The 13217-nt window shown below is 29.6% G+C and overlaps 1 protein-coding gene across 7 annotated transcripts in view; it reads left to right on the plus strand.

The window, feature by feature from the left end:
• LOC143224916 (serine/threonine-protein kinase PLK2-like) overlaps positions 1-7925 on the plus strand; it is a 69746-nt gene extending 61821 nt beyond the window's left edge. For 5 of the 7 annotated variants that reach the window (XM_076453444.1, XM_076453399.1, XM_076453390.1 and 2 more), the window contains 5 exons: positions 122-196; positions 564-729; positions 2347-2476; positions 2963-3076; positions 5301-7925. In XM_076453444.1, coding sequence (XP_076309559.1) covers positions 122-196; positions 564-729; positions 2347-2476; positions 2963-3076; positions 5301-5510 — 695 coding nt within the window. In that variant the 3' untranslated portion in view covers positions 5511-7925. The remainder of the gene's footprint in view (positions 1-121; positions 197-563; positions 730-2346; positions 2477-2962; positions 3077-5300) is intronic. The other 2 variants (XM_076453419.1, XM_076453433.1) reach the window with 1 other exon arrangement.
• Positions 7926-13217: the final 5292 nt, after the last annotated feature.

A 13217-nucleotide genomic window follows, 5' to 3' on the forward strand; every position in this document is an offset into this window, starting at 1 on the left:
ATTAATCTCTGAGCTTGTTACATTATTTATAAGTAGCTTATATTTCACAAACAAATCTATGTTATTGTTTACTTGTTTTTACTCATTAAGAATGATGGTGATTCTTGATTTCTTCTTGCAGCTAAAAAGAAGAAAGTTTGTACATCAGCATACTTGTATAATATCCTTTTGTCTTGTTTGGAAAATATGCCTAAAGGTATGTACAGAAAAAGGTCTGAAAATAAATGGGAAAGGTATTACATTATATCCCTTATTTGACAGTGCCAGGGAATTTTAAATGGGGTCTATGTCATTGGTTTTTTTTATTTACTTGCTTCTCTATTAAAATCATTATACACTATACAGATGTTTTAGGTTGTTTAGCTGTTGTTAGACATAGTCTTTAAGATTTGTTAAATTACATGTTTAATTTTGTAAATTGTAATTTTAAGTTTGTAATACTCAACAGATTGTATTGCACAGGTTAGTTTTTGTTATTCTTGGAAAAGCCTGTTATGTAGGAAATTTTAAGCTTAATTCTATATTCCTTGAGTTCCTCTGTAATGTTTTTTCTTATTTACTAGAAGAAACTGGAGCCAACCTTCCTTATATGACTGGAAGCACAATATTATTTATCACAAAATGGATTGATTACTCCAATAAGTATGGTTTTGGTTTCCAGCTGTCAGATAACAGTGTGGGAGTTTTGTTCAATGATACAACAAAGATTGGTCTCTCTGCTGATAAATTGTAAGTTGTAAATTAAATCAGTTGATAGTACACAGTTAAGAATAGTTGTAATAGTTATTTCATGAATAATGATATTTAGATAGCTCAGTATTGTGGCTGTATGAGTAGTTGCAGGTGAAATGAAACAACTGTTATATACCTTAGGTTATAGCTGTTTAGACTTCATAAAATTTTAATTTAGATTGTGTGAGAGGTTATAGATAAACTATAATTTTTTTTATATTTAGATTAAGAGAATGGAATCAATATTTGACAATACTTGAATAAGAATATATAAGTAATTGTAATTGTTGGTTTAACTTCTCAATAAAGCTTCTTAATTACGTAATTCTAACAGTACATTATATGTAGACAATTTTATCAACTAAATGAAAAGAATGAACTTCTTTCCAAAGTAAGGTGATCTTTTTTTTATTTTAATTATTGTAAAAAGTAAGATGCACTAGTATAATTTGGAACTTAGTATTAACTGTGTTTTATTTCATAAAACTTAGTTGATAACTTCTACAAAAGATGTTTTTTATATAAATATTAAGTTAAAAGAACGTAAAAAAAATGTAACTGGTTCTTCATAATTTCAGTTAATTGACCTTTTAGCATACTTACAAATTGTTAGATATATGTTACCAGTGGCATATTTTTAATGACATTTACATAGTTTATCAGAAGTTTTTATGGAACTCAATCAAATATCAGTAGAGCCAAATGATAGCACATTCCTTTAGATTCTTAATTCAACATTAGTTACACGTAATCATGAATGTTATGAGTTAGCCAGCAGTGAAAATAATACTAACCTTTACTCCATGCAGAAGTGAAAACAACCATTTCTGAATTTTTTTTTAAACTGATGTTAAGTGTAAAATCAATAAAAATAATAATATTGTGGAATTAAACCTCATTCACAAAAAGTAATTAATGAATGACTTAAATAAACTTGATAATAATTGTAATTAACTTGTATAATCTAGCCCAAACTGTGATAGTTATTATCCATGAATGTTGGTTGAATTAATAGTGTTTAGACCATGAATATATCTGTCGTATTCCTGGCAAACTGATGAGCTGTGGTATTGGGCAGAAGATCTCACTAGCACTGATGGTTGACATATGATATATTTTGCTTTGCCTTACCTTAAAGTATTCATCCAGTGGAGAAAACAAAAAGAGTAACTTCTAATCCATCCAGCAGTACACCAAACATACTGTTTCATCCATGGGAATGTTATAAATAATGGGCAATTCTACTATTCATTCGTTGGTAAAAGAGTAGCTCAAGAGTTGGAAGTGGGTGGTGATGGCTAGCACAGGTAACCATTTTTTACATGAAATTCCAGAAAAAAAGCTATCCAGCAGTGAAAAAAGGCAGTAACTTCAAATCCATCTTGTACTTAGAAACATAGCACTAACTTCTAATTCATTCTTTAATACAACATTCTTTTTACCTTGTAAAAATTAAGCATTTTTGAATTTCACAAACACAAAAAAGTTAAAAAATGCTCAGTTTCTGCAGTATGTTAATAAAATGAATTTTAATGAATGCTGTTTTTGGTGTTTGCTTTGAAAACATTGCAACACAATGAACATTCATCCTTGTTTTTTTTATTATTGTTAAAGGAGAGTGGAGTATTATGATCAGGCTAACAAGTTGAAAACCTACAGTTCTTCTAATGTGCCATCCATTCTTCAGGAAAAGTACACCTTATTGAAATACTTTAGTCAGTATATGGAAGAAAATTTGACTGAGGTAAATTGATGAGAATGAAGGTGTTTTAGCTACATGTATTCTATTTTTTATTGGATTTTTTAATATAGCATGAAGAATGAAAATTATACTAGCAGATGTATTGTGAGAATTTATTTACTACATTTTCTAAGTCACAAACTAGTAAATTTGGCCACAGAGTACCTAAATGTAGAATATGAAAATGTAATATACTAATGCAGTGTGAATTATTTAAATGAACATTAACAAACTAGATTCTGTGCATTTATGTTAAACCAAGCTTATTTTCTTTGTACTTTTATACTGAACTTAAAAGAATTCAAGGAACTGTCTGCTGTTAGTATGATATTTTGCATACCTATATTTAAAGCAACATCATGATTATTGGATGGATTACAAAAACATGTTCAGGAATTGGGGTTGAGAAGTAACAAAAGTATTTGTGTGATCTAGTTATTAGTGCTATTTATGTACTTTTTTGTGATTCATACTCTTAACCTACTAAAGGGTGGAGAAGTGAAACGCCTTGAAGTATGCAAGACAAAAAGTACTCCATACATGAAACGTTGGATAAGAACCTCTAGAGCTATAATTATGCAGTTAAATTGTGGCACTCTTCAGGTATGACAATTAGCAGTTAATATACTCTTAACTTGTACCTAATTTTCTTAAATTTTCTAGCTCTTAAATTCATATTTCTAGATTATTTTATGTTACTGTGGTTGAAGAGGTAACTAAACCATTTTATCTATGTTTGTGAGTATCTTTTTTTAAAAAAATACCTGAAAGATTGTTTTGTGTTATTACATCAAATTGTTTCCTGTACTTCTCTAGTTTTATATGTTTTGTGATTATTATTCATGTTTTCAAAAAGACAAATCTGCTGGATCCTAAAATACAATATTTGTAATATATATTTTAAATTTCCTAGGCAAGAAACTGTGTACAACCTCTAATTTATTTTGGCCTAAGTCAAAACTGTTCAAGGAAAACTTCAGCTGACAAAATATTGCCTATTAATTTGTGAACATTGTAATCTTTTTATATAATATTTGCTGGTGTAGAAGCACAATGAATTTTCACAAGACAATTGTTATTAACTTCAAGGAAACAGTTGTAAATAATGTGCATTTGCAAATGTGTACAAGGTGCGAACATTGTTACCTGTCAAAATTCAACAAGGCACAGTTGTTATGTTAGATTTATATATATATGCCATTGGTCTTTGATTTGATAATGCAGTAGACAGCAAGTATTATTTTGCTGAAATTGCATGTTATTTTAATAAAGTTCTGATAGTTTCTATTGATGCAAACAAGTTTTAGAAAATGGCACTTGGAATTACAGTGTTGCAGACCTTGACAAGACAATTACTTCTTTTGTGCTAGCAGTTTTTATTATTAATTATTATTTTAAGATAATTCAGTGGTTGAAAATATCATTGTAAAATTATTTTAGAGCCTCATTGTACACTAATCTGTCAGAACCTTCTCAGGTATCTTGAACAATGTGACTTATAAAATAGTAAGAATATCTGTTTCATTCTATTGCTGCTTCAGATATACTTGGGTTTGAGTAGATGTACTGTTAAAGAAGTTTGTGTACATGATGACTTGTGTTGCTTTGTCAGGTGGAGATCCTTTTTGATTATGTTTTATAATGTTACCTGGGACATGTGAACAGCTTTTCACTGCCCTTTGAGTTCATGGATTCTCACCTATTCTGAGATGCAGACTTTGCTTACCATGGCTATGGTGTGGTTTATTGTAAGTCTTTTTTGGCAGTTCTGGTGTTTGAAGTTGAAGAATTTTTTTCCCCATTCGCATTAAATGCAAGGGATATCCTCATCTTGGAAAGTTTAAATCTTTGATCTAAAGACAGTTTTATGATTTGAGTGTATGAATATTTTTGTCAGACAATACTGTTACATACCTTTCCCAAAAATTATCAGTATTTGGTAACATTATACTACCTATGAAATGATACAATATATTTCAGATGCCATGCCATTCCACAATTACTTCATATAAGCTTTGGTTGTCACTGGACTTGGTGATGTATATTCAAAATTGTTTTAATATAACCAGGTAAAGATCATTTTAGCACAATGCATTTAATTGATCAAAAGCTCTTTAATTTTAAAATGGTATTTGGTATTATCTGTTTGTGTAACTTTACTGTCATTATATGTATTCATATGAGTGGTGAGGAAAGGAATTTTTAATTTGGAAATATGGTATAGAAGTAAGTATGAGTTGAATCTAGGGATAGAATTTCTTTTTATCATTATCAGGATTTGTTTGTTTAATCTTGGAGAAGCCATGAGCAGCAGACAAATAATAAGAGGGAATTTAGGGCTAGTACATTTTTTTTGTTTTTAAAGAACCTTGCATGTGACATTAATTTGTAGGGAAGACAAGTGTTTATGCATCAAGTTAACTTCTATGTAGAAGGGTATAATTAGAGAATAATTTAAAATTGTTGTTTAAAAAGAACAAGATTAGGTTACTTTTTAATGATCAGAGTGAAGTTGTAATGATGTAGAGGCTGGTGGAATTATGTTTTTCGAATAAAGAGGATTAGAAAATTAGTGTTTTTTGGGTTTTTTTGTTGTTGATTTGATATCCAGAAAAGGGAATGATCCACATTCTTCAAGTGCAGAAGTGAATTTGATTTCAGAGTTTATTGATAATAGATAAACATGTAATCAGAAACATTTGACTCTCTTGAATAAATTTTGACCACAACACACCTTTGTTTTCATTTGTATGCCTTGTTTGCTTATTTCAAGAAGTTATCTCTAGTTGCTATAGTTTCTGAAATTTAATTACATCTTTGTTGGTAGGTGAATTTTTTCACGGATCATACAAAACTTGTTGTCAGTGGAGGAAAACACCATGGCAAGTTGACTTACATCAACGAACTGCGGCACACTTATACATTTTCCATTGAAGACATTTCGTGTTATGGGTGCAAGTCTGACATCGTTTGTCGTATCCAGTATGCTCTGTCAGTTTTACGAGAGTTTGCTAAACTAGAACAGAATGACCTTTAAGCTTAACTAACTGTGATGTTTTACTGTGATTATTCTTGTGTATGTGATTGATGACCTGTTGATCACCAGTTTGAGCCCATGATCTCTTAATGTTCAAGTTGAAAAATCTTTGTTTTTAATTTATTTTTTATTTTTTAGTGTATATTCTGATATTCAAGTCTTTCTATATGGGAAAGTAAACTAATCCAAAGTAGTTTAACAGTTAAAAACCATTTTTTGTTTTACGTTGTCTAACTTATTTGTGGTTGGTTTGCATTGATACATCCATTGTGCAATAATTTAATGTAAATATTTAGTATTCCTAGCTTTTAAAAGTGTCTTCCTTGTTGTTCAAGATATAAAACAATTTTCAGAAGGTTTAATTTGTTTCTTACATCTATAGATTATTTTTGATGTAATTTTGTTAAATTTACTAGAAGTTGGGCAAGTGAAAACACACTCTTGCTTATTCTAACATATGCATTGCTTGAGTAAGTAACATTTGTTTTAAAGTTAAAGATTGATTAGGGATGTTTGAAAATTCAATAATTTGTACACACATAACTACAGGTATGTATTAATTTTGTGCCTCACTAACACTAAATGTACAGATTCTTAATATTCTAAGATTTCAATTTGATTGTAAATACATTTAAAATCAGAGGTATAATTCACTTTAAAGTATTAAAAACATTAAACTTGCTTAAATTATAAGTAGTGAAACTTGTAAGCTATTTTGTCTATGTATATAACATGTATAATTTGATATACTAGGAAATTGTTTCAACTTTGTTATAGATCTTACTTAATAAACAGTCATTTAATGGCCACCAGAGTTAATAGTGCTGTTTATTGGAAAACATTTACTTTATTATGAAGAACATATGCTATTCTGTGGCTTTTTATTTAATTATACATAAAGGTTCTTAAACAAAACACAAAGGATTTTTTTTTCACAGTTTGTAATCACCATAATATGTAATTAAGATACTGTCTCTAAACATCTGTATTGAGACAGTGATGTTAGGTACGGATGGTTGTTGTTGATATAAAAGGTAAAATATTGAATATGTGAAATAATATCCATCAAACTTCCTTTTAGCTCAGATTTTGTGTACAGTTTCTTGAATATTATTAATTTAGAGCAAAAAAAGAAAGTTATCAACATCGTTGCATAACTACAGTATATGATTTAAAAAATAAAACATTAAAAAACATTTATTTAAATGTATAAGAAAAATTGCAAAATGCTGTGTAGTATATGTATTTCCATATACAATATTGTGCAAAGAACATGAAATCCAAAATGAAAACACTCAAGTTGGTTTTTAGCAATGAAGCACTGTGCATTAAAATATTTGTATAGAAAAACAACAGCTTGAACTATTTCATTTAAAGTAAAGTATTTTTTTATGTACCTGGAGTTCTTTAGAAGTTTTCAAATATGCAAATAGTTCTTATCTTTGGATCCCAAAATACGGCTAAATTTTAAGATTATGGTTTTGAAAATTTTTCCATTTTGGAATCTGTGCTCATAATATAGCATTGGTAATTTTTCAGCTTAGCTTGGCATTCTTATTTATTTCATTTAAATTATTATTATGTGACATTAAATATAAAATAAAACTGCAAAATTTTCTTTCTTAACATGACCATAATATTTTTGAACCAAGCTTCATAACATTATGCATGATTTTTTCTTAAATCTTGAGCTTGATTTGCATCTAGAATTTCACACTAAAGTAATATTTATGTACAGTGTAACTCATAGTTTTGTTAATTCTGAAGATAAGTTGAAATACCTTAGATGAAATTAGTATTTCTGAAATAGTCTCAGACACCCTTAGGGGAAAGTATCACAATGAAAAGGTTTTGCAACCCCAAACTAATTGTATGCCACTTGAATAATAATTTGTTTTGTATATGATTTTAGAATTTATAACACACAAGGCTGGTTATGCAAAATATACGTATAAAAGTTAATGACTTCATTTAAAAAAAACAAACTGAATGAGGTCGGTTTATTTTGTGTAAGGTACAAAAGTCTACAAGCTTGCATGATACTATTATGTTTGTACAAACTAGGGAATGTTACAGGTTCTGAAAAATGTACTAATTATACTAGTATTAATGAAAACAATTTTTTTTAATTGTGTAAGTCTTATAACTGCCATGAAAGTTACTATTTTTTCTCAATTTGAATGCGTAGTACATACACACATTGTGTTAGTTACAGGTCCACTGTATTTGCAAGTATTTGTTATATATATATATATTTATATTTGTAAAGTTTTGCCACTCAGTCACAAATTATATGGTAAAATTTTAAAAGGTGTTAACTAGAGTTCAATATAAATAATTGTTAAAGAGAAAAACTGTTGTAATCATTGTTTTATAAATTCTGTGACATAGTCAATAAATTAATGATTAACAGTGTTGACTGTTTGAAGAATGAATATCCTGTTGCTCACAAACTGTTTTTTTTTTAATTACACAAACATATGATATTAATAGAATTAGTATCCAGCTTTTTTGAATTTATATTACATTTTTACATTCAGTTTTTACAAACAAAAAAATTTGTGTTTATCTTGCTTCATCCCATTCTCTGAGCTAGTTTGGGTGAAGGTAATATTATTTCCTATTAGTAACTTTTCCTATCAGTAAGGTAGATTGAATCAAAAATTGAAATCCTGTTGGAAGTTATAGTTGTAACAGATTGTATTTTTCTCATTGCTTGATAACCTACTATATTCAGATGTGAGGGATATATCAAGCCATCAAGAAATGTGTAGACTCTCACTCTTGTTAATAATTTCTTTATATTTTCATGAACCAAGAGATATATCTGTTATAAATAAAAGTGTACACAAATCAAATACACACTTGGTTATTATGAAAATTATATTTTATTTTAATTAATTCAACCAATATCCTGTTGAACTTTTCTACATTTGTAGTCTTATGCTTGTAAGATTATTCATGAAAAAATAGAGCAATTCACCAGTAAGACTAAGCATCAGGTATGTTGATTATAGTATCAAAATCAAAATATTTGTGTATGTGCATGAAGGCTAAAGTAGAAAACCTTTCTTGACCCATTGTTAATAATTCTTTATCTGTTTCTTGGCCAAGAAACTGCATTTGGTAGATGCATCTGTGAAAGGCAGTGTTAATAGGATCTGAAATATCCTGTATATGTTCTGATAAAGATTGCGATTCATCATTGAGAGTCTCTGGTAAATTTCATGCCTTGTTCTAAATATTTATCCATCTTTGGAATTTATTCCAAGCTAGGTTTTGTCTTTCCTCGGCCAAATCTGACTCAACATTATCAAGAATATAAGTGATATTTTTATCGGTAAGTCTGTATTTTATGTAGAAGTAAGTACTGTACCTGAAACTCATTCTCAGATGTGATAAATCTTTCTGATAACTCTTGTATGAGATGAACCAGAAATGGTTAATATAATGCATGTTTGTAATGGCTTCGTGGATTTTCTATATGAACATTGTTTTTGTTCCTTTGACATCCTGCAAGTCTCAGAATACCAGGTCTAATTACAAAATTATTGGCTATTTTAACAGCACTCATGCAAAGTGTTCTCAAATAACAGTTTTGTTACTGATATCTTGTATAATGTGATTAACTACATGAGTCTGCAGTAGCTGTGACAAAGTCCTTAGACTTTGCTTGAATCAAGTGTGATAGACAAGGTGTCAATTATAAAATATGCTCCACAGCTGTCAGAGTAATGGTGAACTGGATCTTGAGGATTCATTTGAGATGTCTGTTAGCTTATTCATCCCTGCCTGCTGCTTAGTATTCTAAGGTATTAACCACAATGTGTAGAGAAATTCAGCTTGTGCCAACCAGCATGTTTCACACAACATTTGCAATTTTCCTCAACAGTCTAGCTGATGGCCAACTTCATAACTTGAGTAAGTCTCTTTGCAGAGTATTAAAAAGTAAACGAGATCTCTTGTAAAGCTCACATCATATTTTCTATCAACTGCTTTTCATGTGCATGAATGATTGACAAGTTCAAACAGTGTACATAGCAATTGATATAATCTGCTCTCGGAAATGATGCTTTATTCTAGCTTGTACATTCCTTCATTCTTTTTGTTGTTTGATGTTTTGTCATACCCTTGGCCTTTCAAGTTCTTGACATCAACACTGTAGTCCTCCAGAGCTCTAATAATTTTGTCTGCTATATTTTAACAAGTAGTGAATTCTGCTCTTTCAACTCCTGAAAACTATTTTCAGACAATAACTTCATTTTGTTCTTGGTGTACTAAGTGAACACAAGAGTAATCTGTTCTTTTATCAGTTTGTTTGTTTCTTGTCATCAGCAATGCCACTAAATTGCTTTTTCCTTCAGTATGTATATGCAGGTGAATATTTTGTTTTTCACACAAATTAATAGTTTCTATCAGAGTTTTGATTATTTCTGGTTTTTGTGACAAGTCTTCAGCATTGGTCATGGAGAAACTGGTAAACAACAGGCTGTTGGTTGTTTTGTATCTGCATAAACTGCTTGTATCACACATGAATGATGCTGTAAATATTTTGACAGTGGTGGAAAATGAGCTGACCAACATTTTTGCACTCACTTGAAAGTGTAGAGAAAAAAAAAAGCCTTGCTCTTCAAAGTATTACTCCTGGACATGGAATAGAATGTGCAGCAAATTGCATCAAATGAAAAAGATTTGTGTAACCATGGGTTTTTTAATAGAAGCTTTGGATTGAAATGCCTTTTTTTATTTGGTTTTTCAAAAGGACCTGAAATAAAAGTGGAAATATTTGAATGCAATATAAATTGGACAACCCACAAAAAGAAAATGCTTCAACAGCTTAAAGTTATGAAAATATAAATGAGGTCAACATACTAAATTGTGTTGTTTGTTTATGCCTTTTCTTCTTTATATAAACCTACACCTTTACCTTAGATAGAACCTGTAGAGGTGAAGATGGTCTCAACCTTCTAGAAATCTCTTCATTTTAATTTCAATGCATTGCAATTTATTTAGTGAGAGGCAGGTGACATCTGGGTAAGTAAGCTAATATTCAGAACATTTATCGTAATTAAAGCAGACCTTTTACTGATAGTTTCAGTAGGTGACTGTAGAGGTTGCTACTCCACCACCTTGTTCTTGACGTTAGGTCTTCCTTTTTGTTTTGTAGATATAGACCTTGTAATTTTGAACCATGAATGAATTGGAAATGTATTTGTGACAACTCCATTGCCCATTTTATTTTGTCTCACACCAGTATACTAGTAACTAGATTTATAAATACTTAGAATTATGCAGCTGTACAAACTTGGTGTGGAATGTCATGTACAATGCTGTTATGATATGTAATGCTGACTTCACATTACCATGCCATTTGGCACATGGTTAGAATAGCAACACACTTCTGTTACACGTTACAATACAGTGTTGATCAAAGGCATTTTATGTTTACATTTAACAAAATTAAAATTTATTACTACCATCAACCATTGCAGTTGAAATGTTTATCTTAAAATACTTTACTATTAAATCTTCAATAATTTTCCCAAAAAGTATGCATAGGAATGTGTCTTACTTCCTATGCCTACAGATGTTGTCTGTTTTTTCAGTGAGACATGGTCACTGTATTTTTGCTGACTTTACCATTATCACTATTTTTATCTTATCAGAAATTGGTAAAAAGTAAGTTTTAGTTTTTTACTTTTTTGTTCAGTGTGAGATATTAATGTATAAAAGTATTATTGTATCAACTTGAGTAAGGAAATGCGTGCTAATATAACAAGTGGGCAAAACAACCATTTGGAAGCATGATGAAATGATTTATATTCCTCTCCCCCCTTCCCCAAATAAATAACTCTATCACACTTTTAAGTCATTGCCAGTTTATGATCATTCCACCTGTTATTTTACAATTATTGATGTAGGGGAAGACATAAAAAAACTCCTTCAACATGAATCAAATCAATGATTTTAATTAAGGTTTTGCATTTATCTTATTTTGGTGTAAATCACATTTGCTGATAAGGATGTTATCACATACAGTTGGTTTAAACCAGATTTTCTGAAGAGGATATTATCACTTATGGTTGGTCTAATCCAGGTTTATTGAAGAGAATGTTATTCCTTATGATTGAGCAAACTAACAGTTATTGAGGAGAATGTTATCACTTCCAAGGGGTCTAACAGAGGCTTACAAAGGAAAATGTTATCTTTTCAGTTGGGTTACCAATGATTTCATGAGGAGAAGTCTATTCCTTATAATTGTTCAAACCAAAGCTTACTGAAGAGGGGGTTATATCCTTCACAGTTATGCTAACTCACAGGAGTAATTCAAATTTTATTTTAGGCCCATGTAAAAATATTTTTAAAAATCTCACTATTTTATTTCATAGTAACTTTTTTTTTGCATTTAAGAGGCAAATACTGCAGTTTGTTTTAAACATGAAATAAATGGATAGGGAGATATAGAAATTTCCTCTTGGTACTTTTGACACAAGAAAGATGCTCATGGACTTGTATGAGATAGAATGTGAACATATTGTTAATATTGAATAAAGAATAGCATTAAACTGGACACATCATTTAGGCACTACAATAATTTTGATTTTAATGTTAAAAAATGATATCATTTACAGTTGTCAAGGTAACTTCAGATTTGACTTGCATTTCAGGTTTCTTTTTTGCATGAGTTACAAAGTCCAATTGATATTGATTTATTTATGAATGAAAATTTGTATATGTCACATGGCACCACATACCATTATTAAAAAGATAGTTTTATTAAGATTTGTCATATTTTGTATGTGTAATTTCAAAATGTCAGTAGTTTAACCACAGAGATTGTTCTACAGATTGGTATATTGTAATACTGTTCATTTTTAATACACAAGTTGTCCAAATTGGGTTTTTTGTACAAGTTTTCTGTACTGTAAGAAATGCAGTTAAATAAACTATATCGTTTGATCAAGTATTGAATTGATAAAATTTTGTTTTAAACAATGAAGTTGCATGTAGGATTCTCTCATTGCTCTCTGTGATGCTGTAGTTGATTGTGTAGCTTAAAACCATTTAATGATTGTTTTTTTCCAAACAAGGATGATAATGTAATCTTTTCTATATGGAGGTATTTTCCTGTGAGTTCAGTTGAAATCTTTGACTAGCAAAAAACTTATTAAATACCCAACTTGTGGTAGAAGGGTATGTGTTGTTTCCTGTTGCCATAGCCTTTGTTGTTTATTAAAGAAAGACAGTGTGTTGAGATCTTTTTATTTAACCTAAAATTAACATGATAAACTTATTTTCATACTTAGCAACCAGTAAGTTCTCTTGTGATTTTACTCAGAATGCCATATGAAATTTAATTTTGTAAGAAATATGCTTATTTGTGTAGACCTAAATTAAAGTTTTATAATAATATTTCAAACTAACACTAACAATTTCCAGATGTGTTGTTAAACATTCATTCAATTTGGTTCATACAAAGTCATTTGGAGTGTGTTTTGCTAGAGCGTGTTTTGTCATCTCAATTTAAAAATTTTATAGTTTTTCAATATGATTTTAAAAATTCCTATTATTTACGTAAGTTCAAAATAAACGCTTCATATTTTTTATTTTACCTGCTGTCTTTAGTTCTAAAATGCCCAAAAGGTATTGTTGAACAAATTATTTTTGTTATATTAATTTGAAACTGTTGAAATAATACTAATTCAG

The sequence above is a fragment of the Tachypleus tridentatus genome, chromosome 1, assembly GCF_004210375.1.
Source record: "Tachypleus tridentatus isolate NWPU-2018 chromosome 1, ASM421037v1, whole genome shotgun sequence".
Taxonomy (NCBI): domain Eukaryota; kingdom Metazoa; phylum Arthropoda; class Merostomata; order Xiphosura; family Limulidae; genus Tachypleus; species Tachypleus tridentatus.